We start from the raw sequence: 27,318 nt of genomic DNA on the forward strand, positions 1-27,318 counted from the left end.
TTGATTTGTTTGAAGAACTTTTATTTATTTTATTTATTTGAGTGCCTTTTATTCACTCTTGTAAAACTGAAACCTTCTTTAACCTGATTTCTTTCTAAGGGAAAGTGGTTCAACGCTTCAACTATTAAAAAAAACTCAAATAACTGAAGCTCTTTGTACTGCAATTTCAATATATATACAGTATATATGCATATATATATTCTATTTCTCTCTCAGTAAATGAAATTGCAAGTTTCTTACCCAATTCGATCTGATTATGCATCTTTTGTATCGCTCCTTATTGTTGCTTTGCATAAAGAACTATTATTTTTATTTTATTAATTTGACTGCGCTGCAATGTTGATTGTTAATTGCCCGTTTTGTGTTGTAAAAATTGCAATAAATAAATAAATAAATAAATAAATCAACTTTACCGCTGTCTCTAACCTCAAAATACATGTGTTTTCAATTGGAAAACGCTAGAGGGCGCTGCTTTCCATTCATTCATTCATTCATTCACTCATTCATCACCAAATCTGGCGTTGTCGGTAAACAGACCTTCTACCATAACACATGTATCAATTAGAGCTAATCAGAATAAACTGTTTGTGTGTGTGTGTGTGTGTGTGTGTCGTAAATCAACAATATTTCCATAATTCACCCAGAACGCGCAGAGGAGTAGGAGAGGGCGGGCTTTACAGGGACGCGCGTGACGCCACAACGGAGCGTGGACTTCATCCCGGGATTTCGGGCTGATCAACATCCGGGACAGCGGCTGTGAGCTCGCGTGAATGCCTTCAGTTCACTTCACCGACCGACCGACCGACTCACCGACCGACCGACTGCGCGGCCAGAGCAACGGAGGTGAGTTTCATCCCTTCCCCACCCGCGCTTTTGCTTTTACCTGGAGTGTGAATGACGAAATGTAGCGGATCGTTACTTGGATAATGCGTATAGTCATGGCAACCGAACAAAAATATTGTCATCATTGGCGAGGAAAACCCAGGAAATGATGTGTTGATGTTGTGTACTGCGCTCATCTGAGTCAGGGATGCGTTTAAACCTGTGCTCGGATCAGCTGATGGTCCAAACGGCTTCACTGGATATTTATATACGTCTTATTCGTCCATTCATCAGGCCTTTTTTTTTACCTCAGAAATACATCAAATGTTTCCTGCTCACTCATATACTTCATTTACCTTGCAAATACTGATGCTGCTGTGCTTGTGTAAGGAATTCAAATCGCCAGGCAAACTTTCTCTACAGGCTTTTTTTGTTATTTGTGTGTTGAGTATTGAGTTTTGTTGGCCTGAAGGATCATAAAAGCTTCACTGAGGTTATTTAGTAGGTTGTCTTTACAGTAATTCGCTCCTGCGGTGTCACAAGAAGTTGTAAATGCCCTTTGCTCCCTCAGGAAACTTGTCCTATATAAGATTGAGGTAAGGTTGGGTTTATATTCGACACATTCTGAGTTTATTCTTAGTAATGTCATTTGACAATAGCATTGTTTGCTAATTTTAAATGGGGAAATCATATTAGCAGCCAATGACTGTCAAAGATTGTTCACAATCAATTAAATAGTGCTAATGTTGTTTTGAAGTCACTTGTACATGTGAATTCAGACTGAATATTCAAAGTAGCATGGTAAAAAAATATAGGGAGCACGTCACAAGATATTAATGTTCAACAATGAGTGAATGTGCGAATATAAGGCCAACTTTACCTCAGTAGTTAGCTCTGGCAGTCACACTGCTGTCCGCTTCTGTACACTGTAAACAATTGAATGAGAACAAAGTCATTCAATCATTCATTTTCTTTCAGCTCAGTCTCTTTTATTATGGGTTTTCCACAGTGGAATGAACCGCCAACTTATCCAGTATATGGTTTATCCAATAGATGCCCTTCCAGCTGCAACCCAACACTGGGAAACACCCATACACTTTTGTATTCACACTCATGCACTACCGCCAATTTAGCTTATTCAATTCAGCTGTACCGCATGTCTTTGGAGTGTGGGGGAAACCGGAGCACCCGGAGGAAACCTACACCAACATGGGGAGACCAACAAAGTCAATACAACAAATATTTTTATGTTGATTTAAAGGTTTTATAAAATTAAATTAAAGTTTTTTAGATGTTAGCATCAGTATTGTTAGTTTTTAAGATATCTAAAACCTAGTGTTCTCTAAAACACTGAAAAATCTAGCATTTAGAAGTAGGGCTGCACAACATATCGTTTCAGGATCGATATCGTATATCACCATGGTCAATATCGTCAAAAAAAAAAAGATTCGGTATGTACTATGTAATATCGGGATATGAAGCACTTAGGGATGCTCATTTGGGGTAATTTTGCCAACCGACAGCCGCTCATTAACCAAATATTAACAATTAACTTGTCAGATAAATAATAAATAATAATTTAATAAATCAAATAATTGATGTGTCTATTCTGTGTCTGACACATTAAATATCGCATTTTAAAACACTGATTTATTTTAACGTGATCAACAGCATACATACAGAACAGCAGAACATCTTCACTCACCTGCAGTGTTTCCAACAGCAAAGAAAAGCAGAACTAAATAAAAATAATCAAATAAATAGTCCTGCCCTAGATGTTTTTCACTTAAATGACAAGATTAGGTTACAAAACGAAAGCACTGACTGAATCCTTTTTTAAGAACCGGCATATACTGTTTGTCCGATCATATATATATATATATATATATATATATATATATATATATATATATATATATATTTTCCCGTCAAATGAAAATAGCAGGCTACCTCAAATTGATTGCTCCACGTAAAATATGCTTTAATCAACGAAAACCCCTCTGCTTTCATTTAATTGAAGAATGAAAAAACCCGACTGACGTAACACGCTTTTTCCGCTCAGAGTTGACATTTTCAACCGCTAGCACACACAGTGCTCAGTGGCAAAAAACGCAAGGCGCGTAGGATGCTGCAAAATGCTCGCGGGCAGTAGTGAACTATTCAAAAGATGCCCCTCTCTATGCAAAAAGCGCAATTGCTGTGATCAGCCCCTTATGCAGCCAAACTTTAAAAATATCTATAATAAATATTTTATTCTTATAATAAGAATTTTTCCAATGGAGGCGCGTAAACTTGCACGTGAACTGCGTGCCATTTTCCAGGCGCACCTAGTTGAAAACATCGGAACTTTTATTCGAAGCCGCGAGCACACCGTGATTTATGTAAGTTAGAACTAACCAATCTGCTTCACACTTGTATTAGGGTTGTCGTGTGATACCGTGTTATGTCAAACATCGAATAAAAATGCACATTTCAAAGCACTTCATGGGACATATGAGTTATATTAATAAGTTAATCAGCTTTCAACTAAATGTATTAAGCTATACAAAGTTTAACTTAACATTTTTTAGTCAGTTTGATTGATGCAAGTTGAGATGACTAGACACGTTAAGTGGATTCAACTAAAATTGAAGCCAGCAAAAATCTTTTTACAGTGTACTGACTGATGGTTTGGGAACGGCTGGTTTGCTGTTATGCTCTGTCTGTCCATTATAATGAAGGAAATATGAGAAGGACACACACAGAGAGACATTATTTGTGTGTAAATGTGTGTGTGTGTGACCTCAGTGACACACCTACAGGTGCGGCTGGGCCGTGGCTCACTTCAGCTGAATTTTAAAGACGTCTCTGTCATATGCTCCATAAAGCAGTCTGCCTGTAATTACTTTCACTGCTGAGGTGTGTTATATAAGTGCTACATAACTGAATGTTAACATACCTAATGCTTTTTTCTTCCCACATGTAAGCATGATAATCTTTGATTGATCATCTTAATAGGATGGTTCATCCAGAAATTATTATTCTATATGTATAACCACTTGAGGCTGAGTAAATAATGAGTAAATGACGTGTGAAGATTTGGGTGAACTATCCTTTAAGTGATGGCTATTGTACCTGGTCAGAAATCTCCTATCAAGATAGAAATAATCTAATATCTTCTTCATATCGTTGTATAGTGCATTTTTTTATAAATTCAGTCAATATATAGATTATTGAACACATGTAAAGGATTTCTTTTTCAATTTTAAAAAGTATACTCACTTTTAGAGCTTCAGGGCAAACGTTTGACTGTCAAAATAATAAATAAATATAAATAAAACATTAAACACTTCAGAAACAAATGTTTACAGGTCCAAGATTTTAAAAAAAATAATCGCTAAATAAAATGCAAAATGTAAACATTATGCTGTCTAGATCGCAACTTTCTCGTGACGCTGTTTTTCATGTTACTGTTTGCATTCTGGTAATAACGTATAATATTGCACTCATATAAGTTATGAAACAGTATTACTGTGTTTTGTGACCCTACATAATAAACATTAGAGCAAAATATCAAATGATAGACTTTCTATTTTGTCCATACACTCAACGGCCACTTTATTAGGAACACCTTACTAGTACCGGGTTGGACTCCCTTTTGCATTCAGAACTACCTTAATCAGTTGTGGAATAGATTTTACAAGGTACTTGAAATATTCCTCAGAGATTTTGCTCCATATTGACATGATAGCATCACACAGTTGCTGCAGATTCGTCAGCTGATGCCAATCTCCTGTTTCACCACATCCCAAAGCTGCTCTATTGGATTGAGCTCTGGTGACTGTGGAGGCCATTTGAGTACAGGGAACTCATTGTCATGTTCAAGAAACCAGTCTGAGATGATTGGTGCTTTATGACATGGTGCGTTATCCTGCTGGAAGTAGCCATCAGAAGATGGAGACACTGTGCTCATAAAGGGATGGACATGGTCAACAACAATACTCAGGTAGGCTGTGCCGTTGACACCATGCTCAATTGGTACTAATGGACCCAAAGTGTGCCAAGAAAATTTCCCCCACACCATTACACCACCAGCAGCCTGAACCGCTGATACAAGGCAGGATGGATCCATGCTTTCATGTTGTTGTGAGCCGACCATCCGAATGTGTCAGCAGAAATGGAGACTCATCAGACCAGGCAACGTTTCTCCAATCTTCTATTGTCCAGTTTTGGTGAGCCTGTGTGAATTGTAGCCTCAGTTTCCTGTTCTTAGCTGACAGGAGCGGCACCCGGTGTGGTCTTCTGCTGCTGTAGCCCATCCGCCTCAAGGTTGGACGTGTTGTGGGGTCAGAGATGCTCTTCTGCAGACCTCGGTTGTAACGAGTGCTTATTTGAGTTACTGTTGCCTTTCTATCAGCTGGAACCAGTCTGGCCATTCTCCTCTGACCTCTGGCATCAACAAGGCATTTGCGCCCACAGAACTGCCGCTCACTGTATATTTCCTCTTTGTCGGACCATTCTCTGTAAACCCTAGAGATGGTTGTGCGTGAAAATCCCAGTAGATCAGCAGTTTCTGATATACTCAGACCAGCCCGTCTGGCACCAACAACCATGCCACGTTTAAAGTCACTTAAATCCCCTTTCTTCCCCATTCTTGGCTGATCAGAAATTAACGAGCAGTCAGAGAGGTGTACTTAATAAAGTGGTTGGTGAGTGTATATTGTCATATTGCACCGCCTTACACAGATTTTATTTGACAGATAGCAGCACTTTGCCCTTATTAGCAGACTTTAAATAGACTTTTTGTTTGTAATTATACCAGATGAGTAGTAATTAAATTCAAGCTTTTCCTAAAAGGGCAGGACATCTTCCCAGAATCATATGAAACTGATGTGAAAGTTACATTATACACATGTTTCTTATTTGACCATGGACACGTTTGACCAAATTTGGTGGGTTTATGTTATACAACGACACAACTTGTTGATTTTGAGATTCAATCATTCAGCTTTGACAGCATTCAAATATATTCACCCACTGTTTAGTTTACCATAGCAACTGTTGTCATGGGGCGGGGGAAAATTTTCATCACAAGCTTTTTCACATCACTGTATAGGACTGTACACATGTTCAGTGGTGCCTCGGGGCTCTGTGCTCGGGTCCTGTCAATTTTCTATATAGTGTATGTCAGGGCTGCACGATACTGGGAAAACATGCGATATGTGATGTTGAGGATTGTAATAATGACATTTCTTACTATATAACTGATTTAAAAAGGCTTTTTATGAAAAATTAACATCATTATATTTAGTAAAATAAAATAAAACAGATAAGAGATATGTTTCTGAGATAATTAATACCATAAATGACTGAAAAGCTTGGTGGAAATTCAGATTTTTTTATTGGCTGTGTTCATCATCCAGCATTAGTATTTATATTCAGCTCTAGGTTCAGCTAACAGCACCTAATGGAGAGGCGGGGATGAAGATACTAAAGGCTTCATCTGATTGGGCAGATGTAGAGAAACTACAGCACACAAATTCTTGGCACATAAAATGAATTGATCTATTGCACTTCTCTGCGATATGCACATCACATATACTATTGCAGTCCTAGTGTGCGTATATACAAATATTGTTTTCTTGTGTTTCATGCAAAACAGTAGATGTGATATCTGTGGGATAGGTTTATGTTGAAGTAACTTATTTCTGATATAAAAGATATTCCTGGTGGTAATCAAATTACTGACTGTGTGCTTTGTGGAGAAGATGATCCCAAAATCTTGTTGTCAAAGGATATATATATATATATATATATATATATATATATATATATATATATATATATATATATATATATAATGCAGAGAGTTAAGCTCTCACACATAAAATATGCTTAAATAAGCTTGTTTAAAATGGGCTGGATTAACACAATTCTTGAGTTTTTTTGGGAGGACAACTTAATTGTTTTAAATTCAATCCACTTACATGTGTAAAAACAATGAAGTGAACATGACTGATTTGTGTTGGGACAGCTGAAGGAATTGTGTTTTACAGTACTATTCATGGAGGGGTTCCATTTATTTTTGAGCTTGAATTACAATAGCGATAATAGCTTATTGCTAGGTTAGCAAATAAACCTAGTGACTATTGAAATCATTACATTGGCTTAATCTGAATATGCACCAAATGAGATTTGTTTTCATTCACAGCATGTTCGAGTTCAAAAAACAGTAAACAAAAGTCACTCAAAAGACTTCCTGATCCTAATTCGGAGAGCTTATTGGAGACTTTTTCATTTAAAGGGATAGTTCACCTAAAAATTTACTACACTATCCACTCATCTCCACGTGGTTCCAAACCTTTATTCATTCATTCATTCATTTTCTTTTCAGCTTAGTCCTGTTTTATTAATCTGGGGTCGCCACAGCGGAATGAACCGCCAACTTATCCAGCATACGTTTTACGCAGCGGATGCCCTTCCAGCTGCAACCCATCACTGGGAAACATCCACACACACCCATTTACACTCGTACATTACGGCCAATTTAGCTTACCCAATTCCCCTATAGCGCATGTCTTCGGACTTGTGAGGGAAACCAGAGAACCCGGAGTAAACCCACGCGAACATGTGGAGAACATGCAAACTCCACACAGAGCCAACTGACCCAGCTAAGGCTTGAACCAGCGACCTTCTTGCTTTGAGGCGATTGTCTTACCCATTGTGCCACCGTGATGTCCCAAAACATTTATGAGTTTCTTTATTGCATAGCTTAAAAATGAACGTTAGAACTTAGGCTGCACGTTATTGGAAAAATTGGACATTGCGAAATTGAGGTTTTCTGCCAATATATTGGGATATGAATTAGAGACGAACTATATATCGTTTGAGCATCGATATCACAATGTGTGTATCCGCAGTAGTCACATCGAAGGATTATAGTCTTTACAATATACAATTATTTATATAGTAGCGACCGTTATTTTTACGTTTGATTGTTCACTTTTTATATTTGAATACTGTTAAGCCAGATAACCATAACGCGCTGTTTATTTAACCTTTATTTCTCCTCTGTCATATTTATATATGCTTAATCTATTCGATTTTATGCAGATGTAACTTATAGAAACAGACTTCATCATCCTAGTCGATCTAAATTAAGGAGATCTTTCTAAATGGAGCTATTCAAGTCATCTGATGAAGATATATTCATATCGCAATATATATCGCAGCAATACAAAATATCGACATGTCAGATTTTTCCAATATGGTTCAGCCCTAATATGAATACAATTCCACCATGTAGCTTGAATAGCTCTATTTAGGGTAATTCTGTAGGGTAGCGAATCACGCTTTTTAAAAATATAATAAACAAATGACTTTGTTTATTATAAAAGGGTTTGGATTAGCTCCGCCTTACAGAATGTGTATCTGAAATGTACAACAGTGCGCACCCTAAGTTACATTTTTCAGATTGGCAACAATGACAGCACCCTCTAGTGGATTTGTCATCTGAAACGTGCAACGAAATGCACCCAGAGCAACGTATTTTACATTTCACAAATAATGTAGCCCAAAGCATCTATTTCCACTGAGTCTGGGCTGAATGAAATCATTAACCGTTCCCGCTTTGAGAATTGCTGGTGTGTCATGCATGCGTCTTATGATGTAGAAATGTCTGGCACTGATTAACTCCTTTTACCAGCGCTGTCACACCACGGTCAGGTCTTTTACATTAGTGTGAGAGTTTGACCTGTGATCGCGCTGAACAGTCAATGTTTAAGCCATCTGCAAAATCTGAGCTCTTCTGCTCAGGCTGAAGTAATATGAACACTGGTAATAAAGTTAACTTAAAAGTGTCTAAACACAGCCTTCACATCTGTGACACTCTATAGTTTTAATGATAAGTACATGTATTAATGAATAAAGATATTTCTTTACTGTTCCATGCAGAATATTTAATATCAAGTTACATAATAGTATTAAATAAATCAGAAATAAATGTGATGCTGTAATAAATTAATAATACACTCAACAACTTTACTTATACACCATTTGCTGGAAATAATAATAATAATTTAGTTCATATTTTGGACTATTAATATGAAAAACATACAATAAAATTTTCTTGATTAATAAAAATATAGTAAATATACACTGCACAGTATAACTATCATTAAATTACATTAATAACATCACAAATACAATATTATAATACATAAATATAATATGTCATATTAATAAAATAATAATATAAATAGAAATAAAATAAATAAATGACAGCATTCGCCTGTAGTTTAATTACTGATGTTTGTGCATGAATGTGAACATGTAATGTATATTAATGAAAATATTTACCATCATTATCTAAATATTATATTATGTAATGTATGTGTGTAATTAAATATTATAATACAATATATTGAAATGTAATCAAATAATCTATTTATTAATAAGTAATCTAAACAAAAAATATATTAATTATTATATTATATTATATTATATTATATTATCTATTTGTGGCGACGCGGTGGTGCAGTAGGTGCTGTCGCCTCACAGCAAGAAGGTCGCTGGTTTGAGCCTCGGCTCGGCTAGGCTACATACATATATATGTATGTATGTGTGTGTATATATGTATATATATGTGTATATATATGAACTCAAATTAGATTCTGCTAACATTGGGACAACTTTTTATGTCCTTATTCACAGGATAAGATTTTTATTTATTCACTTTTAATTAGTGTTTATATGTATTTATTTATTTTTTATCATTTTTAATTTAGTTTTTAATTTTATTTATTTATTTATTATTTTTAAATTAATGTGTTTATTTATTTATTTATTATTGTTATGTTTTTAATTTTAGTTTTAATTTTGTTTGTTTGTTTGTTTTATGTTTTTATTATGTTTTTAATTTAGTTTTTAATGATTTAGTAATTTGATTTAGTTTAAATTTAGTTTTTAATGAAAGAATGAATTCATTTATTTAATAACATTACCTTTTCATGTCCTCATTCACAGGATAAGAGTTTATTTATTTTATTTATTTATTTTTTTATTAGGTTTTTAATTTAGTTTTTAATTGTATTTGTTTATTTATGTTTGTTTGTTTATTTTTCTTTATTTAATTTTTTAATTAAAGTTTAACCAAAAACTTTATTTTTTACTTTAATTAATTAATTAATTAACATTTTCTCATTCACAGGATAAGATTTTATTCATTTATTTTTTATGTTTTTAATTCAATTTTTAATTTTGCTTATTTATTTATTTTACTTTATTTAAATTTAATTAAATTAAATTTAATGTAATTTAAATTAATTAATTATTTAATTTAAATGAATGAAATATATTTTCATTTTATTAATTTAAATTAAATTAAATGTATTTTTTAATTAATTAATTAATTTAATAACATTATCTTTTCATGTCCTCATTCACAGGTTAAGAATATTTTTTATTATTATGTATTTAATTTAGTTTTTAATTTTATTTTGTGTGTGTGTGTGTTGTTGTCATGATCTCATGCGCTCTGACAGTGAGCTCTCAGTCCTCTGCCAGCTCCTTTTCAACAATCCACATTTGTGTGTTGTGGAGGAAGAGAGTGTGGGCCTGCAGTGGAATAACTCAAACTCAGACACAACAACCAAACTTTCTGCTGCTGAAATGAGGCTTCACAGCAGCTTTTACAACTTGCTTTCCTGCTTTCTCATTTCTCGAGGCCTTTTGTAGCAGCGACTTCAATCTGGGTCAGCTTCTGTTAGCGCAGTCAGAACATCACGGCCAGGCTGGAGTCATGAATGCATAAGTTATGATTTAAGATGAACGTCTTTCTCTGAGGAATATGTCATTTTATGTGTATATATACACAATTATTAGCTTTCCTCTGAAATCTTCATTCTTTTATTTTCAGATTTCCCAAGTTCTGTTTAACGGAGATTTTCTTCAGCACATTTCTAATCATAACAGTGTTAATAACTCATCTCTAATAACTGATTTATTTCCTCTTTGTCATGATGACAGTAAATAATATTAGACTAGATATTCTTCAAGACACTAGTATTCAGCTAAAAGTGACATTTAAAGGCTTCACTAGGGTAATTAGGGTAAGGTTAGGGTAATTAGGCAAGTCATTGTATAACAGTGGTTTAATCTGGAGACAATCCAAAACTAATATTGCTGAAGGGGCTAATAATATGTGTTTTAAAAAGTAAAATCTGCTTTTATTCTAGCTAAAATAAAATAAATAAGCCCATTTCTCCTGTATACTTCATCTGTTAAACATCACTTGGCTAATATTTGCAAAATAATTCAAATTTCCCAAACAAAAATAATCAAATCGCTCCTCATTTTCTGTGTAACATGGTTAAGATTGCATTTATAGCATTTATTATTGTTTAATAAACCAGTATTATTCGTTTTAGAGCAAACTTTACAAGACATTTTGATCTGTTTAGCATTATTTTCCATTACTTCAGTACTTTTTCCATATCTAAATACATTTCGCTGGGGTTGTCCATGAGTTGATGTGTGCTAGTCTTTCATTCATTCATTCATTCATTCATTCATTCATTCATTCATTCATTTTCCTTCAGCATACTCCCTTATCAGGAGCCGGAGAACACGGAGGAGCACCCGAAGCAAACCCACGCCAACTTCAGTTTTAATCTAAGTTAGTCTAACCCTCTTTAATTTAACTATTTCCTGTAGAATTTATGTCTTTAAAACAACCTATGAAAGGTTGCCAGATTTTTTTCTGGCTGGGTCAGGGGTCATTTCTGTGTGGAGTTTGCATGTTCTCCCCGTGTTGGCGTGGGTTTCCTCCGGGTGCTCCGGTTTCCCCCACAGTTCAAACACATGCGCTGTAGGGGGATTGATGAACTATATTGACCATAGTGTGTGAATGAGTGTGTGTGGGTGTTTCCCAGTACTGGGTTGCAGCTGGAAGGGCATCCGCTGTGTAAAACATATGCTGGAATAGTTGGCGGTTCATTCCACTGTGGCGACCCATGATGAATAAAGGGACTAAGCTAAAGGTAAATGAATGAAGGTTGCCAGATTGGAGAGAAATTGTCTTCTTTTTAGGAACAATCTGATTTTCACCATCCCTCATTATGTGGATGTATGCAGGAGCAGCTTTCTGTTTCTAGTTTAACAATATTAACCTTCATGCGAGTAAACTTACAAATGGAGCAATAATTTTACCGTTCCTGAAATCCGCATGTCTGTTCTTGTCTGTCATCACCACAGTACTGCTCGTCACGCTGTTGTTGATACAGAACAAAGTATTTAACTGATAAATCAGGAGAGCATGCTGCTGTGTGATCGGCCTCTACAGTGATATTACAGTGAAGAACTTCCAACAATGAATCTGAGCCAACCCAAACAAGATCCAAACACTTTCATCCAAGCTCATGTTCCACTTCCTGTCCTACATCAGCGCCTCCCCGATCCATTCTTATTGACTTACATAAACACAGCAGCTTGCAGATAGAGCACTTCCTCCCGTTCCTTTATTCGGTTCTCCAGTTCAGAAGATCATCAATGTCTGTGATGCATGCAGAAAAGTCTCCACATTCATCTCACAGCCGTCAGACACAAGAACCCTGCAAACGCTTGAGTTTTAACACCTGAGTTTAAACACAGCTGATGCTCATTATATTCACGTGTTCACCAATGTTAGCTGGAAATGGGACGTTTTTAAAATATCAGTACTGATTGGTATCGAGCTCGATACTTTTGACAGCACTAGAAGGAATCAGTTTTGAGGTGAATTTGTACTTGAAGTGTTCAATGTCAGTGTACATAGGGTTAATGATAATATACAGGGGTTGGACAATGATAGGGAAACACTGGTCCATTTGGTGTTGGAGGTTTCATGACTAAATTTGATCCTCCTGGTGGCCGGTCTTCATCGATGTTGACTCCACCAGTAAGAGCAGTGTGTGCTGGTTTAATTAACAGAGGAACAGCACGGTTTTACCTCAAATATTGCAACGTACACAACATTATGAGGACATATCAGAAGACAGATCATAGGTGTCGATTTGCTGGAGCATCTGTGAGCAACACAGCAAGTCTTTGTGATGATCAAGAGCTGCGGTATCCAGAGTAATGTCAGTAAACCACCAAGAAGAAGAACCACATCCAGCAGGGGAAACTAAGACCACAGCGGCCCGACTCACTGCAGAAATAAACGTGCAGCTCAGCTCTCCTGTTTCCACCAGAACTGTTGGTCAGGAGCTCCACAGGTTTAAATATACATGGCCGGCTGCTATAGTCAAAACTTTGATCACTCGTGCCAATGACAAACGCCGGTATCAGTGGTGCCAGCAGCAGAAATCTTGTGCTGTGGACAATGTGAAACATGTATTGTTCTCTGATGAGTCCACCTTCACTCTTTCCCACATCCGGGAGAGTTACGGTGTGGAGAAGCCCCAAAGAAGCGTCCCAAAGTGAAGCATGGGGGTGATCAGTAATGGTTTGGGCTGCAATATCGTGGCCCAATACTTGCGCTAGATGGACACATCACTCCCAAGGACCTTCCAAGCATTCCAGTGGACCATGTGCACCCAAATGGGTCAAACATTGTATCCTGAAGGCGGTGGTGTGTATCAGGATGATAATGCAGCAACACACACAGCAAGACTGGTGACAGAGAGGTTTGATGAACATGAAAAGTGAAGTTTAACATATCCCATGGTCTGCACAGTACCCAGATCTAAACATTATTGAGCCACTTTGGGGTGTTTTGGAGGAGTCAAGAAACCTTTTCCTCCACCAGCATCACATGGTGACCTGAACACTATTCTGAAGAAGAATGGCTCAAAATCCCTGTATGTATTTAATGCATGATGGATCGTGTCATGTCACTCATCTTACTGTCATTTCACTGGAGTAAAAGGATGCCTATAAAACTCCTCAGTTTATGCAGAGGTTGATATTAATTCGTGCCTGTGTTTGCAATTAGGATGTAACCCCGAATACATCTGTGTATCTGTAACTATCAATATGGCATGGAGAAACCAAATGCCCACTAGCGTATTTGAGTTTTATATAATTCAGTGTTTATTAGATAAAACTAAATCATGCTTATGCCAACCCAGGCTCATTCTGAGAACGTAGTCCCGGGGACGTTTCTGGAGACCGCGAAATACGTAGCCGGGGGTACGTACGGCTGCATTTCATTTTTTTAAGCGAACGCTGCGGGGCGGTGTGACGCCGTTCCCTTCGGCGCTTACCGGCCGGCCGGCCAGCCGCTCGCCTCCGTGTGGAGGGCTTTCCCGCTGCAACCAGTTTGTCTGGTTAGCTCTTCGTGTACTCTGGCGGACTCGAGGTGCAGAGAGGGGCTGACGACGACGACCGGGGAAGAGCGGTTCCAGAAATCAGGTAAGAAACAAAAACAAAATCCAAAAAATGAAGCGAACAAGTTCGTCACAGGGTGAGAATGTGGTCAAAATCCGAAAACGTGGTAAAAATCAGACGAGGGCTTTTCTTTTTCTGGACGGCTTTTGTGAATCGTCGTTGGTTGGGTTTAGGGACGGAGGAGGGTGGGTCAGCCGATTGGCCGGTCGCACGGTCAATCATTCTGTCATCCAGGCAGACAGGCGGAAGGCCGTTCGACAGCGGCCTCTAGCGTGTTTACACGAGAATGGCGCGGGAAAAAGTGCGCACAGCGGCCTCTCGCAAAAACTGCAAAAATACATACCTCCCGGGACGTATTTCGCAGTCTCCAGAAACGTCCCCAGGACTACGTTCTCCGAAGGAGCCTGGGTTGGCTTATGCTTATATAGGCGTTATTATATATATACTGGTTTATCTTCGATTGAAGCTCAGAAGTGAAATGAATGCAAATTGGATTTACTTTTGGAGCACAGTAAACATCTTCTCAACATTTGGACAACATGGACCAAACCTTTCCAGACCTTTAATTATTAGCTCTAGTTTTTGAGTGTCAAAGCAGACAGGCAGTCAGAGAAGACCGCAGACTAGCTAAATGCAAATATATTACTAGCCTACGTATGCTTGTGCAGGAAGTCAATCTGAAGTTCCTCCCTGACATGTTCCTGTGGGTTCAGAGTCACCTTTCTTTCCTTTTTGGGGACAATCGTTTAATCTATCATGCATGTTAGACTTCGCAGAGCGGTTGCGTAACAGCTATATTTTGTTCATGTAAATTTGCAGTTGGACAGGCTTCAGGTACAGTGCTTTTTATTGAAATAGGTTGCTGACAAATGATCCTCCCTCTAACAGATCAGTTTCTGTGCAGTTTTATTTTAATGCACATTTTTAAATCTTGATTTTTCATCAAGCATTTTTTATGCAATAATCCAAAATGTGCATTCAAATAGGTGGATGTAAATATAGCTACTGATGCTCCTGTGTGTGAATGAGAGGAAAGCTCTGTATCCATGTCCAAACGTTAGCCAAAGGCCAGCAGAAGCTGTTATAGCAGCAGAGGGAAGGATTAACGCTCTGTCCTGCACCTCATCGTCTCTAATCTCATTGGATGGGCTTCCATTCAGGTTTATTTACCCTGGAATTACTGAATGATTGAGCTGATAGAAACTAATGAGAGGAGCAACTCAAGTGTGTCTCGTTCACACAGAAGTCACTCGTTTGTCATCTTCATACACCGTTTATAACAAAGAATCTAGAATTAATTCAGTTATTTAATGATGTGCAATGAATTTACCATCCTCAGGTCAGATTCACGATGACTGCATTCTTGTGTGTGGGATGAATGCATTCCCAGTCATACTACCATAACTGTGTTGCTATTAATTTTGACACTACAAATAAAACTACAGTCAAAATAAGTGTTTGCAGACTTAAATCATACATATTTTTATATGTATATATGTATGTTTATATGTATGGTGGTGGATGAGGAGATTCCCTCCAGAAATGTGTTAAGCACTTTGAGTGTCCAGAAAAGCGCTATAGGAATAGAATTATTATTAATTACTTGTATATTAAGTACTTTATAATTATACTTTATAATTAATAAATTATAAAGTGAAATCATAAAGAACAAGCTGTTCTTATTATAAAGAAAGACAGGGTTACTTTTTTCCAGTTTGTTCATAACAAAGAGATGTCGTCACAGCAAAAGAAAAATGTTTATGTTAAAATAATATCGTGAAATTATTGTGAAATTGCTTTTAGTTGCTGAATTCACCAAACAACGCTATGTCTATATGCATGTTGAACTGTGGAGGTCGTACTGAACGCTTCGATATCATATTGAGGATTGTTATTATTGTAGTTTGGTTCTCTTGGTTTGCTTCATCTGAACGTAAAGGAAGTGATATGTTTACACATGGTTCACAGTGTCATTTAAGACCCTACGGGAAAAAAAAAAGCTTCTTTATGATGCAAAGGAAAACGTGACAGGCCTGTTGTAGAGCTGGGCGGTTTAATCCAGGCCTTTTTCATTTTATTTGACTTTTTTAAATTAATTTATTCATTGTCAGTAAAGCTGGGACTGTAATCCTGATGTGTTTAGATGGAGCAGAGTCGTCGTTCACTGATAAGCTACGCAAAAAAGTGTGGTTTAAATTTTGATTTTGGTTTAATTATCAATGTTAATTGACATTGAGATGGTCATTATGTGATAAAAACAGCTGTTTGCTTCTTAAGGAGCTATTACGATGACAATAAGGACTTTTCCAGCTGCGGCAGCTAACCTTTTACACAGATCTATCAACTCAACTGCCTACGCATATTGTCATGAGCGCAGTATTACAAGTCGAGACCATATTTATGTAATACGAGCTTGTGAATCTCTTTGCTTGCGTGCCGATTTCCTCAGTTCGTTCACAAAACTTCTTGCGCGCCCCCTCAAATTTTTGCTGCTCAAGTGCAAACTTTCTTGTGCGCTCTCAAATAAATGCTGCTGAAGTGCGTTTGTCTCCAACATTTATTAGATTTGCTTGTAATATTTATAAATGTCCCTGAAAGACACCTAGACAGCGGCATGAGTTGTAGATATTGTTGACAAAATAGCATGGATTATTACAGTTTGTTGATGACTAAATAGATTGTGTCACGGTGTGTCATAATCATATTTCTGAGCACAGCACTTGATAAGTTCATGAATGTCAGAGTTTATGCTGGACACCTATAAAATTAAAGCTTTCACTGCTGTTTTATAGGAAACAATATAATAATAATACAGTTATTAATAATAATAATGCATCATCAAATGGAGAAATGAATGAACAAAACAATAACCAAAGTGAAAACGACAGTACATGAGGAATATTTCAGTGTTTTGTGTTTTACATGGTGTCATGCAGTTTCTTTCTCCTTCTTCTTTTCTTTCTTTTTCTTCTTTTGCTTCTTTTTTCCTTTTCTTTCTTTTACTTCTACTTCTCTTTTCTTTTTTCTTTTCTTCTTTTCTTTCTTTTACTTCTACTTCTCTTTTCTTTTTTCTTTTCTTCTTTTCTTTCTTTTACTTCTACTTCTCTTTTTTCTTGTTTTTTTTCTTTTCCTATTCTTTTTTTACTTCTACGTCTTTTTTCTTTTGTTCTTTTTCTCTTTTTTTCTTCTCCTTTTTTCTTTAGTTTTTTCTTTTCCTATTCTACTTCTACCTTTTTTTTACTTCTACGTTTCTTTTGTTTTTATCCTTTTTCTTACCACCAGGAAGAGTTTAACATTTTTTTTAATCAAAAATAGAACTGAAAAACCAAATTTAACTTTGAATGAATTTTTTGTAAATTTTGTCTATTTATATTTTATATATTTGTCTAAGTAATTATTATTATTATTTTTTAAATATAATACGAATTAGTTTTTATCATGTAATATTTTAATGTATATCCATTTGGCCACGAAATAGCCATAAGATGCTGATGTGGCAATAAATATATAATAAATAAATAAATAAATTATCCTTTTTCTGTTTTTCTTCTTTACTTTTTTGTTTGTCTTTTTTCTTTAATCTTCTCTTTTACTTCTACTTTCTTCTTTTTATGTTATTTTTCTTTTTCTTTTCTTTTCTTTTTCTTCTGTTTTCTACTTTTACTTCTTGTACTTTTTCTTCTACTTATTTTCCTTTTGTTCTTCTTTTTTGTCTTTTTTCTTTTTCTTTTCTTTTTCTTCTACATTTCTTCTTCGTCTTATCATCATCATCATCATCATCATCATCATCATCATTATCATCATTATCATCATTATTATTATTATTATTATCATCATTATTATTATTATCATCATTATTATTATTATCATCATCATCATTATCATCATCATCATCATTATTATTATTATAGTGATAAGTAATGGTCATGTGACCTTAGATCACCTGGAGGTATAAAGAGTGTCACATTAGTGTTTAATTTTAATTAATTTAACATTAATTCCTTTTTAAATACATTTAGATCTTTGGTTTTACTGATTTTGTCTTTGTATTGTTTTTCTTCTTATTATTTCTTTTGTTCAAGCACCCATTTGTGATTGTGCTTTTGTTTGCTGGCAGGGGCGTAGTGGACATTTTTAAAAGTGGGGGAGGGGGGGGGGGGGATCAGCTGTATGAGATCCTCAAGTTTACGTTCATATAATTATTAATCACCTGTTTCTAAATGGTCTGTCTCTAAAAGTGAGGGGGACGTATCCCCCCCCGTCCCCCCCGGTTGCTACGCCCCTGCATTCTGGTGTATAGAAAAGTAAATCTGCTGCCGTGATCTCTGTGGCTTCGTTTCTTTTGATTGAGTTTGGTTTTGTAAGGACGAGATGAAAGAAGTTGTACTGTTATTCAAAGACATTGCAGGACATCTTGTGTTATAATTTAGTGTCATTTCTGGTATTCAGTGTGGGCTTGTCAAAGAGTTGTGACTGAAAATAAGCACAGTAAACCCACACAAGAACAAACACCCACATGTGTGGAATGGCACTGAAACAGTCTTCCATTCGCAGTCGTCTTGTCTAGCGAGCTGTTTATTCATGTACAGTAAGATTCAGTGCTGTGATGCTTTTATTTGCTTGTTGTGAGTAAATCTATTGTTCCAAAATACTTTAAATAATTTCTTACATGTTGCTTTCACTGTTTGTGTATAAACTAGTGCTGTCAAAAGATTAATCCTGATTAAGCTTTTATTAAGGTGCATATGTGTGCATATTTATTATGTATATATACATTATTTAATACAAATTATATAAAAATATGCATGTAAATATTATTGAATTATTGATTTGGTTTTGTATTTCTATAGATGTGTGTGTGTGTGTGTGTGTGTGTATGTATATATATATATATATATATATATATATATATATATGTATGTATGTATGTATGTATGTATATGTGTGTGTATTACATCTAGTTAAAAGTTAAAATCTAGTTGTGCTAACGCTAGATTCCTCCTCGCCTTTATCTCTGACACTCTTATATGTGATTGACCCATAAATGGAAATGATTACACCGCAACACGAGACTAGGAAAAAAATGACGGATTCAGTTCTCATGGATCCAGATATGCTCAATAAACTTTACAATCTTGACAGTAAGTGACTTTGTGAACTTTATCCTTATTATTTGTCCTTTTGTAGACATGAGGAAACGAGTGAATCGTGTTCAGATAGTCTGAATAATGTGACTGAATCAATCATTTTAATAGTCAAGGTACACATGTTAGGATCAGTCAGTGTTGTCAAAAATATCATTACTGAAATATTCATAATAATATTAAGATTTTAACACTTGTTTAATCAGAAAAGAAGACTAGATTGCACTCATTTATTTAATTTTTTATTTGCCCTTGGTCATTAAAGATGCAGTATGTAAGTTTGACACCCAGTGGTTGAACTAGGTATTGCACTCCTGGTTCAAAACACACTCAAGCGCAGGTTGCCAGATTGAGGACACCAACAGGAGCGTGCCTGGCTGTCAAGCTTAAAGCCTGATTTACGTCGTGTTCTAAATCAGTGGTTCCTAAAGTTGGGTTCGGAACCCCCTGGGTCGCTTGGTGATTTCCAAAAGTTACCATATTTTAACCATAACCCACAGAAGATAAAAATAGTAGCTTTTAATAGTAAAAAACAACATCATACTAGTGAAAAGCCATCAGCCTTTATTTATTTTTTCTTATGAATGGCGTGTTTACATTAAATTGGCAACACAGCAATAATGTCAGCTGCAGTAGCTGATTTTATAACACCAGGTTAAACTTTCTGACACCTTTATGTCAATCAAATACATTAAAAATAAATACAGGCCACAACTGAATATTGAGAATGATCTCTGAGTGGTCTCCAAAATAAAGCAAGAATAGGCTCGTGCTGAAAACACTGTGTCCACCTGTCTCATTAGCTGAGGTTAATAATGAATTAAGCAAATTAATAAATGACTATAAAACGGTATGGTTGTTAGACCATCGCACTTTTTTTGTGTTGTCAACATGCTCGTGTTTCTATAGACCTATTTTAGTGCACTCAATGTTTTTATATTTATTACCACCTCTCAGGAATTTGGGGCTCACGAGTCACTGGCATTGTTATTTTAGGGCATGTTTGATATTTTTCAATGTTTGACGGAAACTTAACTGAAATATGAGGAGAGGGCGGGGCATAGAGTAGCTCCTCCTCTTTTTAATAAATTTTTCTGACACAGCTCTGCCAGTGAGAGTAACCGAGCTCAAGAGCATCAAATAAGAAGCGTCTTGAAGGGGGCGACACATGTCAGAGCATTTGATTGGTCAGAAGATTTTATGAGGAAGTGAAGCATGCGGTGATGTCAGAAAATGGATCCATTTAGCTTTCAGATGTTTATATCTTCTAAATGCGAGCACACTGGCTTCTAGATACCCTTAAAACTAACACACTGACACACAGGGACTGGAAACTGAAAACAAGGAGTGTTCCAGTGATTAAAGTCTGTAGGGGAGTGTGTCCGGGGATGATGAGGGTGCTGATTCAGTATTGACACAGGTCTGCGTGTTGCTTTGTGGTGATCTTGTTGCTCTTCAACCCTCAGGCTGTTTGCACTTGTGAACAGGCTTTAGGGACTTACACTGAAGACACAATAAACACCTGCTCTCTGTTTGCCCTTGCAGATCCATTTGCAGGTGGAAATGTGACCTTCATGTTCAGGGTGACCTTCTAGTGTATGTGTTGGCTGAATTTCTCCATTCTTTACTTTTGAACTGGGAAAACACTGGCAGTTCTTATTGTCTTGTCAGGACGGACACACCTCACACAGATGAATCTGAGCCGCAGTGACAATGCCCAAACATCAGTTGGAAGTTGCTGAGAATTTTTATTTCAGTATGTTGATGTACTTACAACTGAATATTGAGTAGGGGGCGGAGATTTCTTTTTTGCACATCATTTCTCATAGCAAACTAACAGTCAGAGGGGCGTGGTTAAAGATATTGATATACATTTGCTATGGAAACTCTAAGATTGACGTCAACAGAAATATTGTTACTCCAAACATAGAAGCAAATAGTCAGATTTTGATTAAAGATTACCAAAACAAGGGCTACATCCAAAATCACATACTTCCATACTATATAGTACGCTAAAATCAGTATGCGAATGAACAAACAAATGAATGACAGATTGACTGAATGACTGAACGCACAAACAACTGAACAAATGAATTAATGAACACACGTTTGAATGAACTATTAATGAACGACTGAAAGAATGAACAAACAAACGAATGAACGATTGAACAAACAAGTAAACAAACGACCGAACGAATGAACAAACAAATGAATGACAGATTGACTCAATGACTGAACGCACAAACAACTGAACAAACGAATTAATGAACACATGTTTGAACGAACTATTAATGAACGACTGAAAGAATGAACAATGGAGTGAATGAACGATTTAACAAACGAGTAAACAAACGACCGAACGAATGAACAAACAAATGAATGACATATTCACTGAATGACTGAATGCACAAACAACTGAACAAGCGAATTAATGAACGTACATCTGAACGGACTATTAATGAACGACTGAAAGAATGAACAAACAAACGAATATACGATTGAACAAACGAGTAAACAAACGACCGAACGAATGAACAAACAAATGAATGACAGATTGACTCAATGACTGAACGCACAAACAACTGAACAAACGAATTAGTGAACACACGTCTGAACGAACTATTAATGAACGACTGAAAGAATGAACAAACAAACGAATGAACGATTGAACAAACGACCGAACGAATGAACAAACAAATGAATGACAGATTGACTGAACGCACAAAAGATCAAACAAACAAATGAATGAACAAACGTCTGAACGAACTATTAATGAATGAACAAATGAATGAATAAATGAACGACCAAATGAATGAACAAACAACAGTCCCGGCAACCACAGGTCATATTTTGTTTTACCATATTTAAACTACAGATTTTTTTTTTTCACAGTGTAAATAATCAATTATTCTGTGGAACTTTATAATAAATTGCTTGGGATTAATAAATTGTACTTTAATAGAAAGTTAAATAGAAATAAATACAGCATCATTGTTGAATTGTTATGGGTATTTAAAAGTGTTGTTAAATCTTCTTAAATGCCAATCCAGCTAACGCTAATGGAAATAAATCATTTGAAAGTCTTTTCATCCTCCATTGGGATGTCTGCAGACCTGCTGTCTGGTCCATCAGTTGTTGTATCGGCTGAGATTTGGCTTGTTGTCCTGCAGACAGATCTGTGTTCATTCTGGACCGTGAGTGATGTGATCTGCATACAGCTCTTCTCTGTGCTTTTGCTCCATTTATCTTCCCCTCAGTAGTCATTAGTCTTTATAATGAAAGCATTCCAGCATGAGCCACTGCCAGTTACTGATTTTCACCAAACATTTCTTTGCACTTGCTTAACAGACATTTAGTAAATCTGAATTTAGAAATTATGAGATTTGTTGGGGGTGGAAATGCTGATGATGCACTGATAAAAGTGACTGTGATTTAAAGTGAATGCTACAGTAAGAATCAATGACCCGGTTAGCAGAAGTTTCCTTAATATACATGGTTAATGACCGCTCTCCTGTTCTTCTTCCTCAGTGGTGAAATGGATGATGGAAAGCCGGTGTGGGCGCCTCACCCTACAGACGGGTTCCAGCTGGGTAGAATCATCGACATCAGTGCCGATAGTCTGACCATTGAACCTCTCAGCCAGAGAGGAAAGGTAAGGTTCAGCATCTGCAGGATTATACACACCGTTTCACATTTAAAGCTTAATTATGATGCAGCCAAGTACGTCAACACAATACATGCCTATTCATACATATTAGATTCAGAAGTGACTTCCCTGGACCAAAGAACAAGTCAATTGTTTGTGAAATTGAGATGGATATAAACTGCTGAAGTCACAATTATTCACCCTCCTGTATCTATATAAATATGGATGGATGGATATAGATAGATGGATGGATGGATGGATGGATGGATGGATGAAGAGTTCACATGCATATAAATATCCAATCAAATGTAAATGACCACACTCTTCCAGAGTTTAAGGCTAGGACCAAAGCTCTGAAAGTGACAAAGATGGTCCGCACTCAATCATTTATTAAACAATACAGCAGGAGAAAATCAACTATTTTGCCTGTGAGCGTTCATCAGTGTAATGATGCATTGTCTCTTGATGCTTATATACTTATATTGGTCATTTCAGATCTTCTCCATCTCATTTTAATCTTAATAGATTCACATCTTAAAGGGACAGTTCACACAAAAATGTACTCATCCACAGGTCATCCAAGATGTAGGTGACTTTATTTCTTCAGTCGAACAGTAAAGCTGAATCTGTTTTGCTGGATGATTCATATAAAGGCAGTGAATGCTGCTATTTTAGATTACAAATAAGCACATGCAGACAAGTCCAAATCAATAGCCATGGCTCCTGATGCCACACTGAGTCAGTATTTCTTAAAGGTCAGATACTTTCACAGCAGACCAACAGTGTGAAGAGTCCTGCTCAGCAACTTAGTTAAACTGTCATTCCTTTATAATAATAACTCACCTGGTTTAGAGGCATCACTCACCCAATTGAAAACCCAACCGTGTCGTCAGGTGCTCTGCTCACTCATGTTGTTTCCAATCAGTAGGATTTTCTGTCTTCTGTTGGACAGAATCTTTGAAGAATGTTGGGAAATAAAGCTGTTTACTTTACCAACAGTCTTCGAAACGTTTGTTTTGACATTACTCTGTATTGTAGTTTTTAAAGATGAGAGCTTCAAACATACCCGTTCATTCATTCATTCATTCATTTGTTTGTTCCTTCATTCATTTGTTAATTTGTTTATTTATTTGTTTGTTTGTTTGTTTCTTCATTCATTCAGTCATTCATTCGTTCATTTTGTTCTTCAAACATTCTTTAGTTTACTCATTTATATTTAATCGTTCTTTACTTTATTCATTCATTCATTCATTCATTCAGCTGTTCGTTCATTCATTCTTTCGTTTATTTTTAATTATTCCTTTTTATTCATTCATTCATTAATTTGTTTATTTATTTGTTTGTTTGTTCATTCATTCAGTCATTTATTCATTCATTCAATTGTTCTTTAATCATTCATTAGTTCATTCATTTATATTTAATCGTTCTTTAGTTTGTTCATTCATTTATTCGTTTATTTATAATCATTCGTTTTTATTCATTCATTCATTTATTTGTATGTTTGTTCATTCAGTCATTTATTTATTCATTCATCTGTTCTTCAATCATTCTTTAGTTTATTCATTTAGATTTAATCATTCTTTAGTTTGTTCGTTCATTCATTCATTCATTCAGCTGTTCTTCATTCATTCATTCATTCATTCATTCGTTTATTTTTAATAATTCGTTTTTAGTCATTCATACGTTTGTTTGTTTGTTCATTCATTGTCATTTATTAATTCATTCATTCATTCATTTGTTCTTCAATCATTCTTTAGTTCGTTCATTTGTTTTGTTAATTCATGCATTCGTTTGTTGCAGTCATTCATTTGTTCATTCGTTCATTTATTCATTCGATTGTTCACTTATTTGTTTATTCATTTATTTGTTCGTTCATTCAGTCATTCATTCATCTGTTCATTCATTCAGTCATTCTTTTTTATTCATTCATTTATTCATCTTGTTTTTCAATCATTCTTTAGCTTATTCATTTACATTATCATTCTTTAGTTCGTCATTATTTTGTTTTGGTTAATTCTTTTGTTTGTTCATTCATTTAATTCATTTGTTCGTTTCTTCCTTCATTGTTTATTTAGTTCATTTGTTTATTCATTCATTCATTTTAGTCATTTTTTTGTTTGTTTGTTCGTTCATTCATTCATTCATTAATTCATTCATTCATTCATTCATTCATTCAATCGTTTGTTTATTAATACACAATAAAGAAAGTCTTTCTGAGTGTGCTTCATTATGAGCCAGTTGTTATAATGCGTTGCTGAAACTCTTGCCTCATTAAATAAACTAAAATAACATTAATCTTTACTGGCTGATTGTTTCTGAATGAAGTTGTCTTTGCACACAAAAGGTGCTTCATGTTTGAGTGTAATAAAAGTAATGAAATGAGATCTTCAGCCCTCTATAAACACGAGACAGACACACATGACCTTTAGAGTTCAGCTGGACATTAGAAGTGCTCACTCTCTTACCGGTTGCCAGGGAGCACCACTGAAATTCTCCTGAAAAAAGAAAAACTACATCCCCAAGTGCCAGTGGAGTTGATGAAAGAGCTTTATTTACATGCTTTAAGAGCAAGGAAAGGGAAATATAGTCTCTTGATGAAAGTACTCACATTTTTTGACAGACTCCTTGCATAAGCTGAATGATTTCAACTCCCCGGCTGAATGCTTTTATATTCAGAGCTTCTGCAAACACTTCCTGTTGTCCATATGGAGTCCTGGAGTCCGGTAGAAATAAATCAGTGTGTGTTTTCATGTGTGAGAACTACAGCACTGTTGTGTGCAGCATTACATCCAGCCCATGTGATCTGTGTGCAGTGTGATGTCACTGGGCTGTGAACGCACAATGGGCCGTCTGTTCACATGCTGCAAGTGTGTGTGTGTGTGTGTGTGTGTACATGTACTGTTGTCAGGACTGAAGAATGGAAGCGGAAACCTTCACTTCTGCATTTGGTATTGAAGGGACAGTTCACCCAAAGATGAAAATGTACTCCTCATTTACTAAATCTGATTAAGTTTCTATTTTCTGTTGAACATGAAGTAAGATATCAGATCAGCACAAAAAATAAACCCCGCCCCCTACTCAATATTCAGTTTCAGCAGGAACTGCATCATCATGCGGAGATAAAAGTCTGCGTCAACTTCCGGTTCATTTTAAACACAGAAGTGCTGGAACCCATGTCAGAAGCCCGAAAAATCACTTGAGTTGATTCATTTGTTCATTCATTATTCATTCATTCATTAGTTTGTTTATTTGTTCATTTGTTTGTTTATTCATTCCATCATTTATTTGTTTGTGTTTTCATTCATTAAATTGTTTGTTTGTTTGGTCGTTCGTTCCTTCGTTTGTTTTATTATTATTTATTATTTATTTATTTATTTGTTTTATTTAATCATTTATTGGTTGGTTCGTTTGTTAATTTGTTTGTTTGTTTGTTCATTTCTTCATTCCTTCATTCCTTCATTTGTTTATTCATTAATTAGTTTGTTTATTCATTAATTGATTTGTTTATTCATTAATTTGTTTGTTTATTTGTTTTATTCATTCATTCATTCGTTTATTAATTCATTCTTTCCTTCCTTGATTAATTTTTATTCATTCATTCCTTCGTTTATTCATTCCATCATTTATTTGTTTTTTGTTTATTCCTTTGTTCATTTGCACGTTCGTTCGTTCATTCATTCATTTATTCATTTGTTGGTTAATTTCTTTATTCATTTGTTCGTTTGTTCATTCATTTATTCATTTGTTGGTTAATTTCTTTATTCATTTGTTCGTTTGTTCATTCATTTGTTTATTCATTTGTTTATTCATTCGTTCATTCATAGTCTATGCGTTCGTTCATTTATTTGTTTATTCATTCTTTCCTTTCATCACTCATTTTTTCATTCATTCGTTTGTTTATTAATTTGTTCGTTCATTTATTACATTTTATTTGTTCATTCGTTCCTTCATTCATTTGTTTGTTTGGTAATTAATTAATCAATTAATTAATTCATTCATTCCTTTGTTCATTCAACTGTTTATGAACAAAGTTTATGCGTTCGTTCATTTGTTCGTTCATTTACATTGTTTATTCGTTCGTTCATTCAGTTGTTTATTCATTCATTTTCTTCATTCATTTGTTTGTTTTTTCATACATTCGTTCATTAATTCATTTGTTTGTTCATTCATTCCATTGTTTATTTGTTTGTTTGTTTATTCATTTGTTCGTTCGCTTGTTTGTTGGTTCATTTATTTGTTTATTCATTCATTTGTTTGTTCATTCCATCGTTTATTCATTTGTTTGTTCGTTCGTTCATTCATTCGTTAGTTTGTTCTTTTGTTTATTTATTTACTTATTGTCACAAAACAACAACAAAT

At 35.4% G+C, this 27,318-nt stretch overlaps 1 protein-coding gene across 5 annotated transcripts in view; it reads left to right on the forward strand.

Moving 5' to 3' along the window:
- The first annotated feature begins 717 nt into the window (after positions 1–717).
- The window catches only part of myo6a (myosin VIa), a 72,258-nt gene continuing 45,657 nt past the window's right edge, over positions 718–27,318 (forward strand). For all 5 annotated transcript variants that reach the window (XM_056445623.1, XM_056445624.1, XM_056445625.1 and 2 more), the window contains exons 1-2: positions 718–843; positions 22,842–22,965. In XM_056445623.1, the coding sequence (XP_056301598.1) occupies positions 22,849–22,965 (117 nt within the window). In that variant the 5' untranslated portion in view covers positions 718–843; positions 22,842–22,848. The remainder of the gene's footprint in view (positions 844–22,841; positions 22,966–27,318) is intronic.

Source organism: Danio aesculapii, chromosome 20 (assembly GCF_903798145.1).
Source record: "Danio aesculapii chromosome 20, fDanAes4.1, whole genome shotgun sequence".
Lineage (NCBI taxonomy): Eukaryota > Metazoa > Chordata > Actinopteri > Cypriniformes > Danionidae > Danio > Danio aesculapii.